Source organism: Carettochelys insculpta, chromosome 11 (genome assembly GCF_033958435.1).
Source record: "Carettochelys insculpta isolate YL-2023 chromosome 11, ASM3395843v1, whole genome shotgun sequence".
Taxonomy (NCBI): Eukaryota; Metazoa; Chordata; order Testudines; family Carettochelyidae; genus Carettochelys; species Carettochelys insculpta.
In genome coordinates this window covers 19,513,914-19,526,981 of record NC_134147.1, presented here as the reverse complement: position 1 = coordinate 19,526,981, position 13,068 = coordinate 19,513,914, and the positions used below count along the sequence as shown (strand labels likewise).

The 13,068-nt window shown below is 52.6% G+C and overlaps 2 protein-coding genes across 3 annotated transcripts in view; one reads left to right on the top strand and one right to left on the bottom strand.

The window, feature by feature from the left end:
- DNAJC4 (DnaJ heat shock protein family (Hsp40) member C4) overlaps positions 1-456 on the bottom strand; it is a 67,007-nt gene extending 66,551 nt beyond the window's left edge. The window contains exon 1 of the mRNA XM_075005668.1: positions 369-456. The gene's annotated coding sequence lies outside the window, so the exon portion shown is untranslated. The remainder of the gene's footprint in view (positions 1-368) is intronic.
- Positions 457-9,811: 9,355 nt separating this feature from the next.
- NUDT22 (nudix hydrolase 22) lies at positions 9,812-12,996 on the top strand. 2 transcript variants are annotated; one of them, XM_075004862.1, is made up of 6 exons: positions 9,812-9,848; positions 10,850-11,361; positions 11,600-11,707; positions 11,784-11,881; positions 12,531-12,624; positions 12,859-12,996. In XM_075004862.1, the coding sequence occupies exons 2-6, from the start codon at positions 10,894-10,896 to the stop codon at positions 12,961-12,963; spliced, it is 873 nt and encodes a 290-aa protein (XP_074860963.1). In that variant the 5' UTR covers positions 9,812-9,848; positions 10,850-10,893; the 3' UTR covers positions 12,964-12,996. The 2 variants fall into 2 exon arrangements, with proteins under 2 accessions (XP_074860963.1, XP_074860961.1); XM_075004860.1 differs by lacking the exon at positions 9,812-9,848 and adding an exon at positions 10,150-10,371.
- The last annotated feature ends 72 nt before the right edge of the window (positions 12,997-13,068 follow it).

Genomic DNA, 13,068 nt, shown 5'->3' with positions numbered 1-13,068 from the left:
TGTCCAGCTGGGCGCCCCGTCCTTTAACCCACTCGGGGCTTCGGGGGGAACGGCGGACGAACCGCAGCCCGGGAGCCCGTCCCAGCAGGGCCGCGCCTGTGAGGGTGGGGTCGGCGCAGGAGTGGGGGGCCGTGAGGCAGGAGGGGAGGGGCAGAGCCTGGGGGCGGGGATGCGGGTGGCACGCGGGAGGGGCAGGTTCTGCGGGGGGCGGTAGTTAATGGGGGGGGTCACACGCTGCCGGGGGGGGGCAACAGTGGGGGCTACCCGGGATAAAAGGGGCGAGCCCCAGAAGGAACGGGGGGGTCGAGGAGCGCCGGGGGGCAGGGCCTGTCCGGCGTGGGGGGAGGGCGGTTGCCATAGAGACTCACACTTTGGGCCCGGGCCGCCATTTTCCAGCCTCCTCCTGCAGCCTCTCGGCCCCGCCCGCTGGGGAGAGGGGCGGGGCGACAGGCGGGTACCGCCCCCAGCCACCGCTACTGGGCGGAGCGAAGGGGCGGCACTGAGCCGGGACAGCGGGACGCGGGTGGAGTCAAACCGCTGCCGGGCGCCAGTGGGGGGGGCGGACAGGACGCCTGGGTTCTCTCCCAGTTCGGGGGAAAGGATAGTGGGGTGTGCAGCAGAGCGTGGCTGGGGGCCCAGGACGCCTGGGTTCTCTCCCCCAGTCCACCACTGCCTCGCAGAGGTGAACTCCCTGCCTCCGCTGACACGTGAGGTTCCCAGGAGCCCCAGCACTGCCTTAGCCTGCTGGGGTCAAAGCGGGGGGACGAGCGAAATTTCATAAGGGGGTCGCAGCAGAATCAGCTGCTGGGTCTCAGGCTCATCCCGCTCATTAAAGTGCTGAAATCTGTTACTTTTTCTGTGCTGGTATTCACATTTCTATAGATCAGAGGGGTAGCGAAGTCAGTCTGTATCTGCAAAACCGACAAGTCCTGTGACACCTTATAGACTAACAGATATTTGGAGCATAAGCTTTCCTGGGCAAATAAATTTATATACTGATTAATAAAAGGTTTACATTCTACAGACTTATTTTCTTATATGTACCAATTTTTTTTCTTAACATAATTAAAGTTTCTGTTGGTTTGGATTTTGTTCGGCAGGTTGGCTGGCCCTGCTAATTACAGGGTCAAAAAGTGGAGCCTGATGTAAACAATTTGCTCACCCCTGCCCTAGTCCTTTTCCAGTCCTTCCTCTCCTTTACAGTAACTAGTTCCACCCCCAGTCAGGATCCCCAGAGCAGAACAGACACTAATGCTAACAGCCATCAAACCAACCTGTTTCCTGACCAGGCCCCCTTACTGCTTGGCTGCTGCCTTCCACTATTACCCTTCACTGGGCAGCTGAGCACCTCTTTGTTCCCCTGCCCTGCCCTGGCCTCAGTGGTAGGCCACCAGCTGGCAGCAGAATTTCAGCTACCTACTTGTGTGTGTAGAGGGTAATGTATTACTCCTATCTAACTCTCCCCCCCACCACTTAACTACAGTTCAGGGTAATTTCAGGCAGGACTGAAGCCTGGCAACGTTTCTTGGCACAAACAATGCTGATTTGGGTTGACTGAAAAGTTTTGTGAATTTGTGCCAAATTTGCCAGATTGATTTGTTTTTTAGCAAATACAAAGTATTTCATAATTTTCTAAAGGAAAGATTTCAGTATTTCCAATTCAAAAGACTCGTCCTTTCAAAATGTACTTGATTTTATTTTATCAACATTCAGAGAAAATGTGAAAAAGTTTGGAAACTACATAGTTTGATTAGAAACAGGATAATTGATTCACTGACAAATTTGAAAAACTTTCCATTTAGGTCAACTAGTTTTCTTCAGTTTTTTAGAATGACCAGCAAACCGGAGCATCAATTGTTTGTCTATCTCTAGTCTGGAGAAGAAAGGGATAGTGGGGTCAGATATCTCCAGTCCACAAAGAGTTCTACTTCCCTGACCGCAGAAGGAATTAGATTGGGGATACTTTGTTTTTCCCCAGTCCCAAGCTTCTTTCAGGTAGCACTTACCCCCAAAAACTCTACTCACCTATGGCTTTTTTCTCCCTCCTTGTCTAGGCTGTTCCCTGGGCTTTCTGATCCTCAGCTTTTCCTTCTCATCATAAAATTATATTTGTCAAACGCCTCTGCCTACATGCAACTTGTTTTGGGCAGTGACGTATGCCTGTGATTGGGGTAAAGGCCCCTATTGTTTCATATAACATTAAGGAGAAGACAGTGCATGTGCTAAACGAGGAAGGGAAGTGGTACAGACTGATTATGAACATCGATACAATGAAAACAATGGTATTTGGAAATAAGGAAATGGGAAGGAAAATCAGTGTAGATGGGATCAAACTAGAAAACGTACAGAAGTCCAGTTATCTGGGAAGCAATATATGTGATCTAGACTGTAAGAAGGAAACACTGAGTAGACTAGTGAAAGCAAGAGTGAGTTTGAAGGCCATGAATAAGGTCTGGAAAAGTAAAGCTCAGGAACAAAGCAGAGGAATGAAGCTGAGTGTCTTGAAAACGTGTGTATTCAGCAGCCTGTTGTATGGAAGTGAGACACGGGTGATAATGAAAGATTCAAAGAGAAGGATATTGGCATTCGAAAGGAGTTGTTGTAGAAAGATCCTGAGAATAGGATGGGTACAGAAGGTCAGCAATGAGGAATTACATAGGGAGATACAACCAAAAGAGAACCTAGTGCAGAAGGTTATACAATGCAAGTTACAGCTATTCGGGCATATCTGCAAAATGAGTGATGAATGAAAAGTCAAGACCCTGGTATGTGGCATAATGGAAGGTTTGAATAGGAGAGGCAGACCCCACAGAGAATGGGTAGGTGATGTAGTAGATTGGTGCAGAGCTAGTCTGCAGAAACTAAGCCACTCTGCACTGGACAGGGAAGGATGGAAAGAAATAGTGAGAGAGGCATCAGACACCAATGGGCGCTGGGCCTGTGGCTGTTGATGATGATGGCAACAAGAGGCTATCGTTAATTCTTCTGTACAGCACAGACCCCTCAGTTTTGCTCACTTACCATTGAGCCCAATGATGTTAATTAGATCAAGTCATTTGAGTTCTCAGGAAACTAAACTGTAGGGTGCTGCAGGTAAAGAAGAGGAGAAACCAAAAGCCCCCTCCATGCCTGAGGCCCCTCTGATGGCAGGGAATTGATGAGGTCAGACAGATGATCCTTTGGTGACCCATGCCCCGAGCTGCAGAGAAAGGTGAAAAAACTCAAAAGGCAACCAAAATAACAAGCAGATCCATTTTTTTTCAAATTCGGTAAAAAACTCAATAATTAAGAGCCCCAATGCACGTGAATATGAGACGGTCCTTAATAAATAGCATCAAACCAGACTTTTTGTAACCCTATTATAAAAACAGCGTGCACACAATGATTTGTAATGAGATTCATGGTCACTGCAGGACATTCATGGACTTTTTACATATTCTATTTCCTCACACTTTACGTGTGTGTTTCTACCACTGTCTCCCTGATTTTCACTCACAACCCCACTTTAAGTATGCCAATTTTACTTCACATTTAATTTCAGCTTTCTTTATTAAAATGCGTGTTGCCCTTCACAGCAGGAATGTTGCAAGCTTCCTTTTCCTTTTCAAAATCAAGACTTTACTAGCAACACGATCAAAACACAGATGCAGTATCATATCCCACAATGCACTGCACATATTAAAGGGGAAGTTCTCCACCGTTTCGAGATCACACATCGTTGGCTAGTTAGATAGGAGTTGTTCATTGTTGGGCTTTTAGACAGTTGGCATTTATTGGAAATAATCAGGACAGTGGGTTTTTTTTGTTTTGTTTTTGTTTTCGTTTGCTTTGTTTTTGTTTTTTTACTTTGCACCTCTAGCATTGGGAGCTACAAAGAAGTTCTCAAACAGCCGCAAGTGGCTCTGGAGCTGCAGGTTGCTGACCCTTGTCCTTGCTAATCTGACTTGGGGAAAATTTCTCCTTGATGCCAGATCTGATGCTCAGCTGGACCCCGAACAAGCAGTCAGTCAGCTGGACAGGAGCAGGCCGACTAACAGTGAGCAGCTAAAAGGGAGCAGTTGCCTTGGGGCCCAGCAATTCAAAAGGGCCTGAGGCTGGTAGCTGCTGCTGCTGCTACTGCTGCAAGAGCAGCAGCAACCAGAGCCCTGGCCCCTTTAAATTGCTGCTTAAGCACCACACTGGGGACAGACTGGGAGCAGCATGGTATGCTCCAAGTGGTGCTGAGAGCTCCCACTGCTCAAGCCTCGCCCTTTCCCTGGGGCTCCACCCCTTCTGGGAGTGCAGGACCACCACACATACACCCTTTGCCAAAGGGTCTGACCAATCTTTGGGGCACCCTGGACAGGAGTAACTGGATTATGAACCACCTCAGAACCTGGCCAGCCTCCAGGTTCTGAGCCTTCAGAGGAAGGTGAAAAATCTGAGCAAACCTAGAACCCACCAGGCCAAATGTCACTGGGGGTGAAAGTCCTTCTTGTGCCATCAAAAAGGAGTGTAACTGTTTTTACGTTTGTCCTAACCGAGGGGCCATGGTTACACCCCTCTAGTTTGAACAATCTTTGACCTAATGTGTAACGATGGGAAACATAGGAATTGCCAGACTGGATCAGAGGCAAGACCCACCTACGTCCAATGTCCTGTGCCTGAGGACGACCAAAACCATGTGATTCAGAGCAAGGCATGAGAATCCCACAGTGGGCAGATACAGAATAATCTGCCCTCGTGAGGTTTGAGCCAACCCTTAACAGAGACTGGCTTAACCTCTGACACATGAGGGTTTTTCTCCCCAAACTCTGGAGGTCACGGTCAGCTCTGCAAATGTCCCTTTGCTCTTTGGAGTTCTTGCCTTCAATTTAGAACTAAACATCTTTGTTACTGCTTCTCTGTTTATAGCAGCTGGAGGCCCCAGCAGAAACCAGGGCCTTGTGATTGCTGCGCAGAACCTGATTGAGATCAGGACCCTCGTTGTGCTGCATATATCCAAAACAAGACTGGTGCCTGATTCTGGCCAGCACTGCACAGGCACACAGCAAGAGTCTGTTCCTGCCCCAAAGAGCTTACAGTATATATAGCCCAAAGGAAGAGTTACTGTCCCATTTTACAGATGGAAAAATGGAGGCATAGAGCAATGCAAGGGCTAGACCCGGAAAGTGACATATGTATTACTTTGATGTGTGTTGCAATGCCTAACTCCTAAGTGTTCTGCTGCTTAGTGGCATCCTGAGCCTTGAGATGGATGTCCAAGCTCCCATCTCTGTATGGCAAGAGTTAAGCAGCAAGGACAGGAATTTTCAGAAGCTAGCATGATGAACTGGAGCCAGTGTTCTCCGTAAGCTGATTGCTTGGATGGCCTCTCAGGAGAGATTCAGGTACCGCCCAGATAATTAGCAGAGCACCCACAAAAGGCAGTGTGCATTTCTACTGGTGGTGCACATCATAAAATTTATTCTGCACATGGATGGGAAAAATTAGAGGGAACACTGGCAGGGATCTATCTCAGCCAGGAATGAAATGTACAGACCAAGGGAGAGCATAGGGACCAGATGCACAAAGATGCTTAGGCACCTAACTCCCATTGAGCTGGGCCTTTATGCACCTCCTTCTGCTTGGGATTCTCAGCTGTGAATCTGCTCCTGGGCTGGAGCCAGATGTCTAACCTTGGATATTCCTTCTTAGTAGAAAACCACAAAACTCCATCATACTGAAGAGCTCCAGTGGTTAGGGCACTCCCTTGGGAGGAAGCAGGCTTGGATCCTGGCTCCAATAAATATTTATTCTTCTATTCAAAGTGAAAGAGCTCCAGCAGAAGGGGATGCTGAAGAGTTCCATAGAAGTAGGGCTGATATTTGCATGGATGTATATATACTTCGTCTAATATCTGCTGCCTAACTCCTATGTAATTTTGACAGATAATATCTGTGTTTATTTGTAAGCTTTTCAAAAATCAGTGTAAATGTTCACAGTTGCAGGAAATTATGGGTGGGGATCAAATGGGGACTTTTAGACAATAATTAATGGCATCAGACGTCGAGATTCAAAAACTGAAAGCTTTATAATCCTTAAAACACAAATTGTCAACATCACCTATCCAAATATACCAACAAGAAGTCCTGTGGCACCTTATAGACTAATAGATATTTTGGAGCATAAGCTTTCATGGGCAAAGACCTGCTTCATCAGATGCATTCATCAGGTGCATCTGATGGTGCGGGTCTTTGCCCATGAAAGCTTATGCTCCAAAATATCTATTAGTCTATAAGGTGCCACAGGACTTGTTGTTGTTGTTTTCGAAAACACAGACTAACACGGCTCCCTCTCTGACAAATATACCAAGTAAATCTTGTTAAATCAAACTCTACTAAGTTCTGAAGCAGCATGTCTTTTACATTGTCTGGCTGTACCTTGCAGTTATTCTCAATAGAAATATTTTCTCCTCAGTTTATGTGTGTTGGTGAAATTGACCACTAGCAATAATTTACATCACAATGTAGTCCTTCCCAGCCTCCCTGTTGCTCAGTGAAACAAAACAGCAGAAACATAGCACTTTAGAGACTAATAAAATGATTTATTCGGTGATGAGCTTTCGTGGGACAGACCCACTTCATCAGATCAGTAGTGGTGATGAAGTGGGTCTGTCCCACGAAAGCTCATCACCAAATAAATCATTTTGTTAGTCTTTGAAGTACTACATGAGTGCTGGTTTGTTTTGTTAGAATACAGACTAACACGGCAACCTCCCTGTTACTTGCGTGGTGACAAGTATCAGAGAGGTAGCCGGGTTAGTCTGTAGCTTCGAGAACAATAATAAGTCTTGTGGCAACTTATTGACTAACAGATATTTTGAACCATAAGCTTTTGTGGGCAAAGACCCACTTCATCAGATGTGCATGCAAGCTTATACTCCAAAATATCTGTTAGTCCATAACTTGCCACACGACTTCTTGTTGTTCTCTCTGTTACTGTTGCTCAGTGGTTAGGGTGATAGGCTGGGTTGTGGGAGACTGAGCTGAATCTTCGTGTCCCACAGCCCAGACAAGCGTACTGACCACTGAGTGACTGGCTATTTCACACATGCTCTGCCTGGTAGCTCTGCTCTGACCACACCTGCTGCTGGATGGGATCCTCCTGCTCAGGGGATGGCCAGGAAAGTCTGAGCATCCCAACTCAAGTTAGGAATGAACAAGGGCTCCGGGGAGCTCAGTAGCTGTGCAGTGACGTAAAGACTTAGGGGCTGTCTATGGAGTTAGGGGGCAGCTGAGTGGCGGTTTGGGGGAACGTCAGTGGCACAAAAATGTTGACTGTAGACACTATGGAGGCAGTTAGAGGCACCTATGGAGGGAGGCATCCCTTTGAGGCTCTTGAGCAAAATGATTTGTCTGGGTCACACAGTTTATAGCAGAGATGGACATGAAGCCCAAATGTCCTATACCCCAAGGCAGCACCTTCGCCACACACAGTCCCTGCAGAGGCTGTGTAGGTAACTGATTCAATGGATGTGAAGGGCCTGCTCTGAGTTCCCAGGGGACCTGCCATGCCCAGTGTGTGCCCATTCAGGGGCTGACACGAGGCAAAATGCCCAGGGAAAGCAGCTCAAAGCCTGCACAGGGACTCTGAAGGGGGAGGCAGCCGCAAAGGAGATCTGGGGCTCTTTGTCAGCTTCAATGGTGTTGTGTGAATGAGGATGGGGGGTGGGACAAGGCTGCTGGCAACAATCCTCCTTTTGTCAGCACGTCTCTGATGACCTCATCCTGTCCTGGGGGACAATGCCCCCCGTGTTCCTTGGCCAGGGGCTCCCCAACAATAAGCCCAGTCAGGGCTGGCAAGCGGAAGTGACGGCGTGGGAACCCCGTTGCCATGGGTGTGGGGCAGCTATGCTCCATGGAGTGGTGGGGTGACTGGGAGAGCTGGCCCCCACAACGTGACTGGAAGATTAGCATACGCAGAGGAAGGAGAGAGCTGGGGCTTTTAGCCATCTGGGAGCTTTGAAAGGCTCATGATGATCCACCCTGCTGGGTGTGCACATGCACGTGGAGGGAGAGTTATCCCTGGAGGGGAACCACTTCCCCAGATTTGCTGGCAAAGCCAGGATTAGAACCCAGGAGTCCAGCTGCATATGGAGGGGTGGGGCCAGAGGATTTAGATCTCATGGTTATGTGTCCCCACTCCAAAAGAGGTGGCGGGGGGTGAGGGAGTAGGAAGACCAGGCAATGGCCTTAAATGGGGCAAAGTCCCACTTCCCCACCCCACATGGGACATTTGGGGCAGGATTTCAAAGTTCTAGCCTCTGTGGCCCCATGGCAAGAAGGGGGCAGAAACATGCCCGGAGTGCAGCATGACTCAAAAGCCCCCTCCAACGCAGTGTGAGGACAAAATCCAGGGGCCCTGACCCCCCACTTCCCTGCCCCAGCCCCCTGGCCCACAGTCTGGGCTGCAACCATGGAGTCCTGGTCCCACCATCCCACTTCTATTGGCTGCTTTACTCTCCCAGGACCTGCCCCGTCAGGGTTCCCTGGGTTCCACTCCCCGGGTCCGGGAGGTCAGTGGTTAGAGCAGGAGGGCTGAGAACAGAGCTCCTGGGTTGTCTTGCCATGGGAGAGAGAACTCTTGGCTCCGCCCACCAGAGGAGGGTGTACGTTTGCGCATGCGTGTGCACGTGCAAGTCCATTTGCAATGGCTCCATTCATCAGAGAGCTGCCTCGGAGAAGCCGTGTCTAATCTGATTTGTAATTGGTACTAATTAGCGTTAATCACAGTGGGAAACACAGACCAGGGACCTTGGCTGGGGTGGGGGACGGAAGGAAGCTACTAACGAGCGGAATAGAGCGGGAGAGGTTTGGCAAGTTCTGGCTCCCGCCACCCCTCTTCTCCCAGAGCTGGGGATAAAATCCAGGTGCCCTGACTCCTCTCTTGTAACCCATTAGACCCTGCTCCACTCACGTTGTTCATTCACACCAGCAGTGCGCCATTGGCTGACAAGCATTGTCAACCAGGTATGACAAGCCTACGTGCCTCTGATTTCTGCCAGGGACTGAGCACAACCCCACCCGTGTGTGTGTGACACACACACACGCTGCATATTTTGGTCACCCCTGCCCTTTGGAAGCCCCATGTGACTGAAATGTTGCTCATAAAGCAGTGTGGGAAGAGCGCCCTGAGAGCTTGAGCTACCTAGCCAGATGCTGCAGACACAGAATGCCAGAACGAGCAGGGAGCACAAACACCCAGTTGCAGCTTGAGTGATGGGATGGTAACCCATGGGAGCCAGGCAGCAAAGCCTTCAGGCAACACAGCTGGCACGGAGCTAGAGCCATCCATCCAGACTCCTGGTACAGCACAGCCAGCAGGGAGCTAGGGCCACTCAGCTGCATACTGGAGCCATAAGGTGGCACAGCCAGCAGGGACCCAGAGCCCTCTATCTGGCTATCAGAGCCATGGGGGTGGCACAGCTAACAGGGAGCTAGAGACACCCAGCTACATACTAGAGCTATGGGAGGCATGTTGGGCAGAGATCTAGAGCCACGGGCTAGCACAGCCAGCAAGGAACCAGAGCCAGCTAGCTGGGTCCCAGAACCTCGGGGGGGCGGGCACAGTGGTCAGAGAGCTAGAGCCGTGGGACAGCACAGCTGGCATGCAGCTAGAGCCGCTGGGATGGATCACTACGCCGTGTGGCGGCAGGGACAGAGCCGGGGAGGAGCTGCAGCCGCCCAGGCAGATCCTGGAGCTAGAGCCGCCTAGCAGGATGAGAAGCCCAGCAGACAGGGAGCGAGAGCCGCTCTGAGCCAATCAGCGCAGCCGGAGGCAGCAGCTGACTTCCGGGAAGCTACGGCCCGGCCGGCGCGGAGCTGGAGGTAGCGACTCCGGCGCGGGGCTGCGGCATGGAGCGCTCGGGCTGCCCGTGGGGTGCAGGGCGGCGATCGGCTCCTTGGCCGGGGAGACGGGGGCTGCAGGGAGGCCGGTTTATGGGCGACTGCGAGAATGGAGACGAGGGCACATGGCCCCCTGCGCTGTAGCTCTAACCACTAGACACCACTCCCCTGCCGGAGCTGGGATAGAACCCGGGGAGGGGTCCCAGCTGGCAGCCCCCCCCTCGCCCCCGCCATCAGTACAGCCCCGGAGTTCTGTGTGTGTGTTTCACTGGCAGATTTGGAGTCTGGCCCCAATGATCCTCCCACCCCCCCACTGCCAGGGGCCCCTTGCCTGGTTACAGCCTACAGTTCTGCTCCTCTCCGAAGTGGATGAAGCCCAGTCCCCGCCTGACCCTCCATGCACCAGCAGCCTTGCGGCACATGGGTCCTGGCAGCAGGGGGCTCTCAGTGGGATGGAGGACGTGTGTGGTGCCCATGCAGCCAGCTCTCTGGGCAGTGGCAAATGGTGTGTGGGGCACCTGTGGCCAGATCTCGGGGGGTGGGGAGAGAGGGGGCAAGAGGCTGCCTCTTGGGGCACTCAGAGCCAGATCTTTGAGGCTGTGGGGGAAGCTCGGCGCCCCTGGGGCCAATTCCCTCTGACAATGTGTGTGTACTGTCCATGGGTCTGGATCTCTGGGATAGTAAGGGGGCATGCAGTGCCCGTGGGGCCGATTCTCTAGAGCAGTGTGGGGAGATAGTGTCCATGTGGCAGTTGGGGACATGTGGTGCCTAGAGGTTCCATGCTCTAGAGCAATGGGGTGGGGGGGCACAGGGGAACAGCTTTTTAGGGTAGCTGTGGGAGGGGTGCATATTTCCTGTGGAGCCAGCACTCCAGCACAGCATGGGGGCCATGGTGTCCTGGAGCCAGCTCTCCATGGTGGGGTGGGAGGGGGCGTTAGCCTGGTATAGAAGCTGAGTGATCCCTCTCTTTTAATTCCTCCCAGATGGCCTGAGGCTCTGTTGGGAGAGGCAGGTGCTCGGAAGCAACATGGACCCTGAGATCTTCATCATGCTGCAGTGCCCGTCTCCTGAGGGCCTGGCAGAGACAGAGGTGCGAGCTGAGCTCTCCCCAGCCTATGACCGACGCCAGCTGCCCTCAAGCCAGGCCTGGATCGACGCTGTCTGGGAGACACGGTGCCACCACAACCCCTGGCTTTTCAATGGCTCCAAATTCCGGCTGCACTCAGCCCAGCTGGATGGTGGCTCCCTGACCTTTCGTCTGGGCCTTACCTGCTACAAGGACTTCCTGGGCACCAACCTGGATGGCATAGCCAGGCACCTTCAGCAGCAGGGGCAGCAGGACTTTGGAGACAGCCAGGCCTACCTAGCAGAGCCGCTGGGTGTGGGTGCCATGGTGCATACCACTGATGACTGCTTTGTCTTCCTGCGGCGCAGCCTCAGGGTGGGCGAAGCACCTGGCCTCATAGACATCCCTGGTGGGCATCCTGAGCCACAGGTGGGTCCCACACAGCACCCCTAGAATGGAGAGGCCCCAGATCCTAGTCCCCACCCTGTGAGCGAGCCAGATCCCTCCACCATGGGAAACCTTAACCCCCAGTTCCTGCTCCTATTGCGCCTCCCCTGGGCTCCCTGTTAGCACAGGAGGGTTTTCTCCTTGGCATCTGCCCCCCTTGCTGTGTCCCACCCCAGAGGTGGCTTTATTTGCTGACCTGGTGCTCCTTCCTCTGCTGCAGGCTCTGATGGGGGATGTCCCAGAAGAATCCATCCGACTGCAGGATCTCCCCAGACAGCTGGTCGTCAAGGAGATCTTCTCCTCCGTCCTGCGGGAGATCCGAGATGAGGTGAGAGGGACTGTGCATTGGCTGGTGGGGTCTCTGTGCTCTGCTGCTCCTTGCTAACCTGCACCCTGCTCCATAGGTCAACCTGCCGCTGCCCACCCTCAGCCAGCCAGTGCTGCTGGGCATTGCTCGCAACCAAACCAGTGCCGGTCGGGCGAGTGCCGAGTTCTATGTCAGGTAATGGGGCTGATTCAGGGCCCAGGGGCGGGTGGGGGGTGCCCAGGGGCCTGGGACAGCTCAGGAGGCAGAGGTCCAGTTTGATGGATTTGGTTCAGGCACCGTTGAATCAACTTCCGGTTTGAACCGTGTCCTGGCTCTTGGGCTGTAGAAGCTGCTAGAAGAGCCCTGAAATCAGTGATTGATGGGATGGATCCAGTCGGCAACAGCGTGCAAACCCCCACCACATCCTAACTTCCTCTACCACATCCTCCCCCCCCCACAGCCAAAATATAGTAGCACAGTGCCGAGAGTGGGGTCTCCCATTGAGCCAGACACTGAACAGCCCCTGAGATTGGAGGTCCTGTCATGCCAGGTGCTGCACAGACGCAGTGAGAGTCCCTGACCTGAGGAGCTCACAGCCCACCTGGACAAAAGAAGGATTGTTGTCCCCCTTTTACAGATGGGGAAACTGAGGCACATATCAGGGCTGCAGCTCGCACATGGTCGTGCAGAGCTGGGAATAGAACCCAGGTGTCCTGTGCTGTTACCCCAAGGCCCACACTTCCATCCTGCAGCCTATAGGGTTAGAGAATGAAGAGGTGCAGCTGCCCTTGGGCCTCAGGCCCAGTTGTCTCTGTTCTGCTAATGGAGCTGCCTCATGTCCCAGGTGCAGCCTGACCTCAGAGCAGGTGAAGCAGAGGTATGAGATTGGGGGACCTGAAGCACAGGAATCCACTGACATCATCTTTATCAAGAGAGAGGTAAGGGGAGGGCACAGCCTGGCAGATGCGGAACGGAACCCAGGAGTCCTGAGTCCCAGTACCTGCTGGATCCTGCTCCCCTCCTAGCTCTGGGAATTGGTCCTGGGGGAGTTCTTGCTCTCCCAGCTCCCCTGATCCATAAAGGCAATGCTGAGCTCAGGATGTGTCAGCAGGTACCCTATCCCCTTGACTTCCTGGCACTGACCCTGTGGTGTCCCTGTGCTTTCCCTGCAGGACATCCTGACTCTGGAGCAGACTGGAGGGATGTGGAGGGAGCTTTGTCCGTCTGCCAAGGGGGCTGTCAGACTCTACACGCTGCTGCAGGGTGGGGGGCAGTGACACGAAGAGGACTGACCCCCCTCCCCTCTCCCAGGGCAGTATGGGAGCTGCTGTATGCCAAATGGCATCAACAGACCCAGCAAACGCCAGCCCTGTGTTGTGGAG

Excerpts from the sequence above, each read along its gene's own strand:
- NUDT22 (XM_075004860.1), top strand. The coding sequence starts at position 10,236 with ATGAAGCCCAGTCCCCGCCTGACCCTCCATGCACCAGCAGCCTTGCGG. Across the intron at positions 11,882-12,530 it reads AGTGCCGAGTTCTATGTCAG|GTGCAGCCTGACCTCAGAGC; the intron begins GTAATGGGGCTG and ends CTCATGTCCCAG. Across the intron at positions 12,625-12,858 it reads TCATCTTTATCAAGAGAGAG|GACATCCTGACTCTGGAGCA; the intron begins GTAAGGGGAGGG and ends CTTTCCCTGCAG.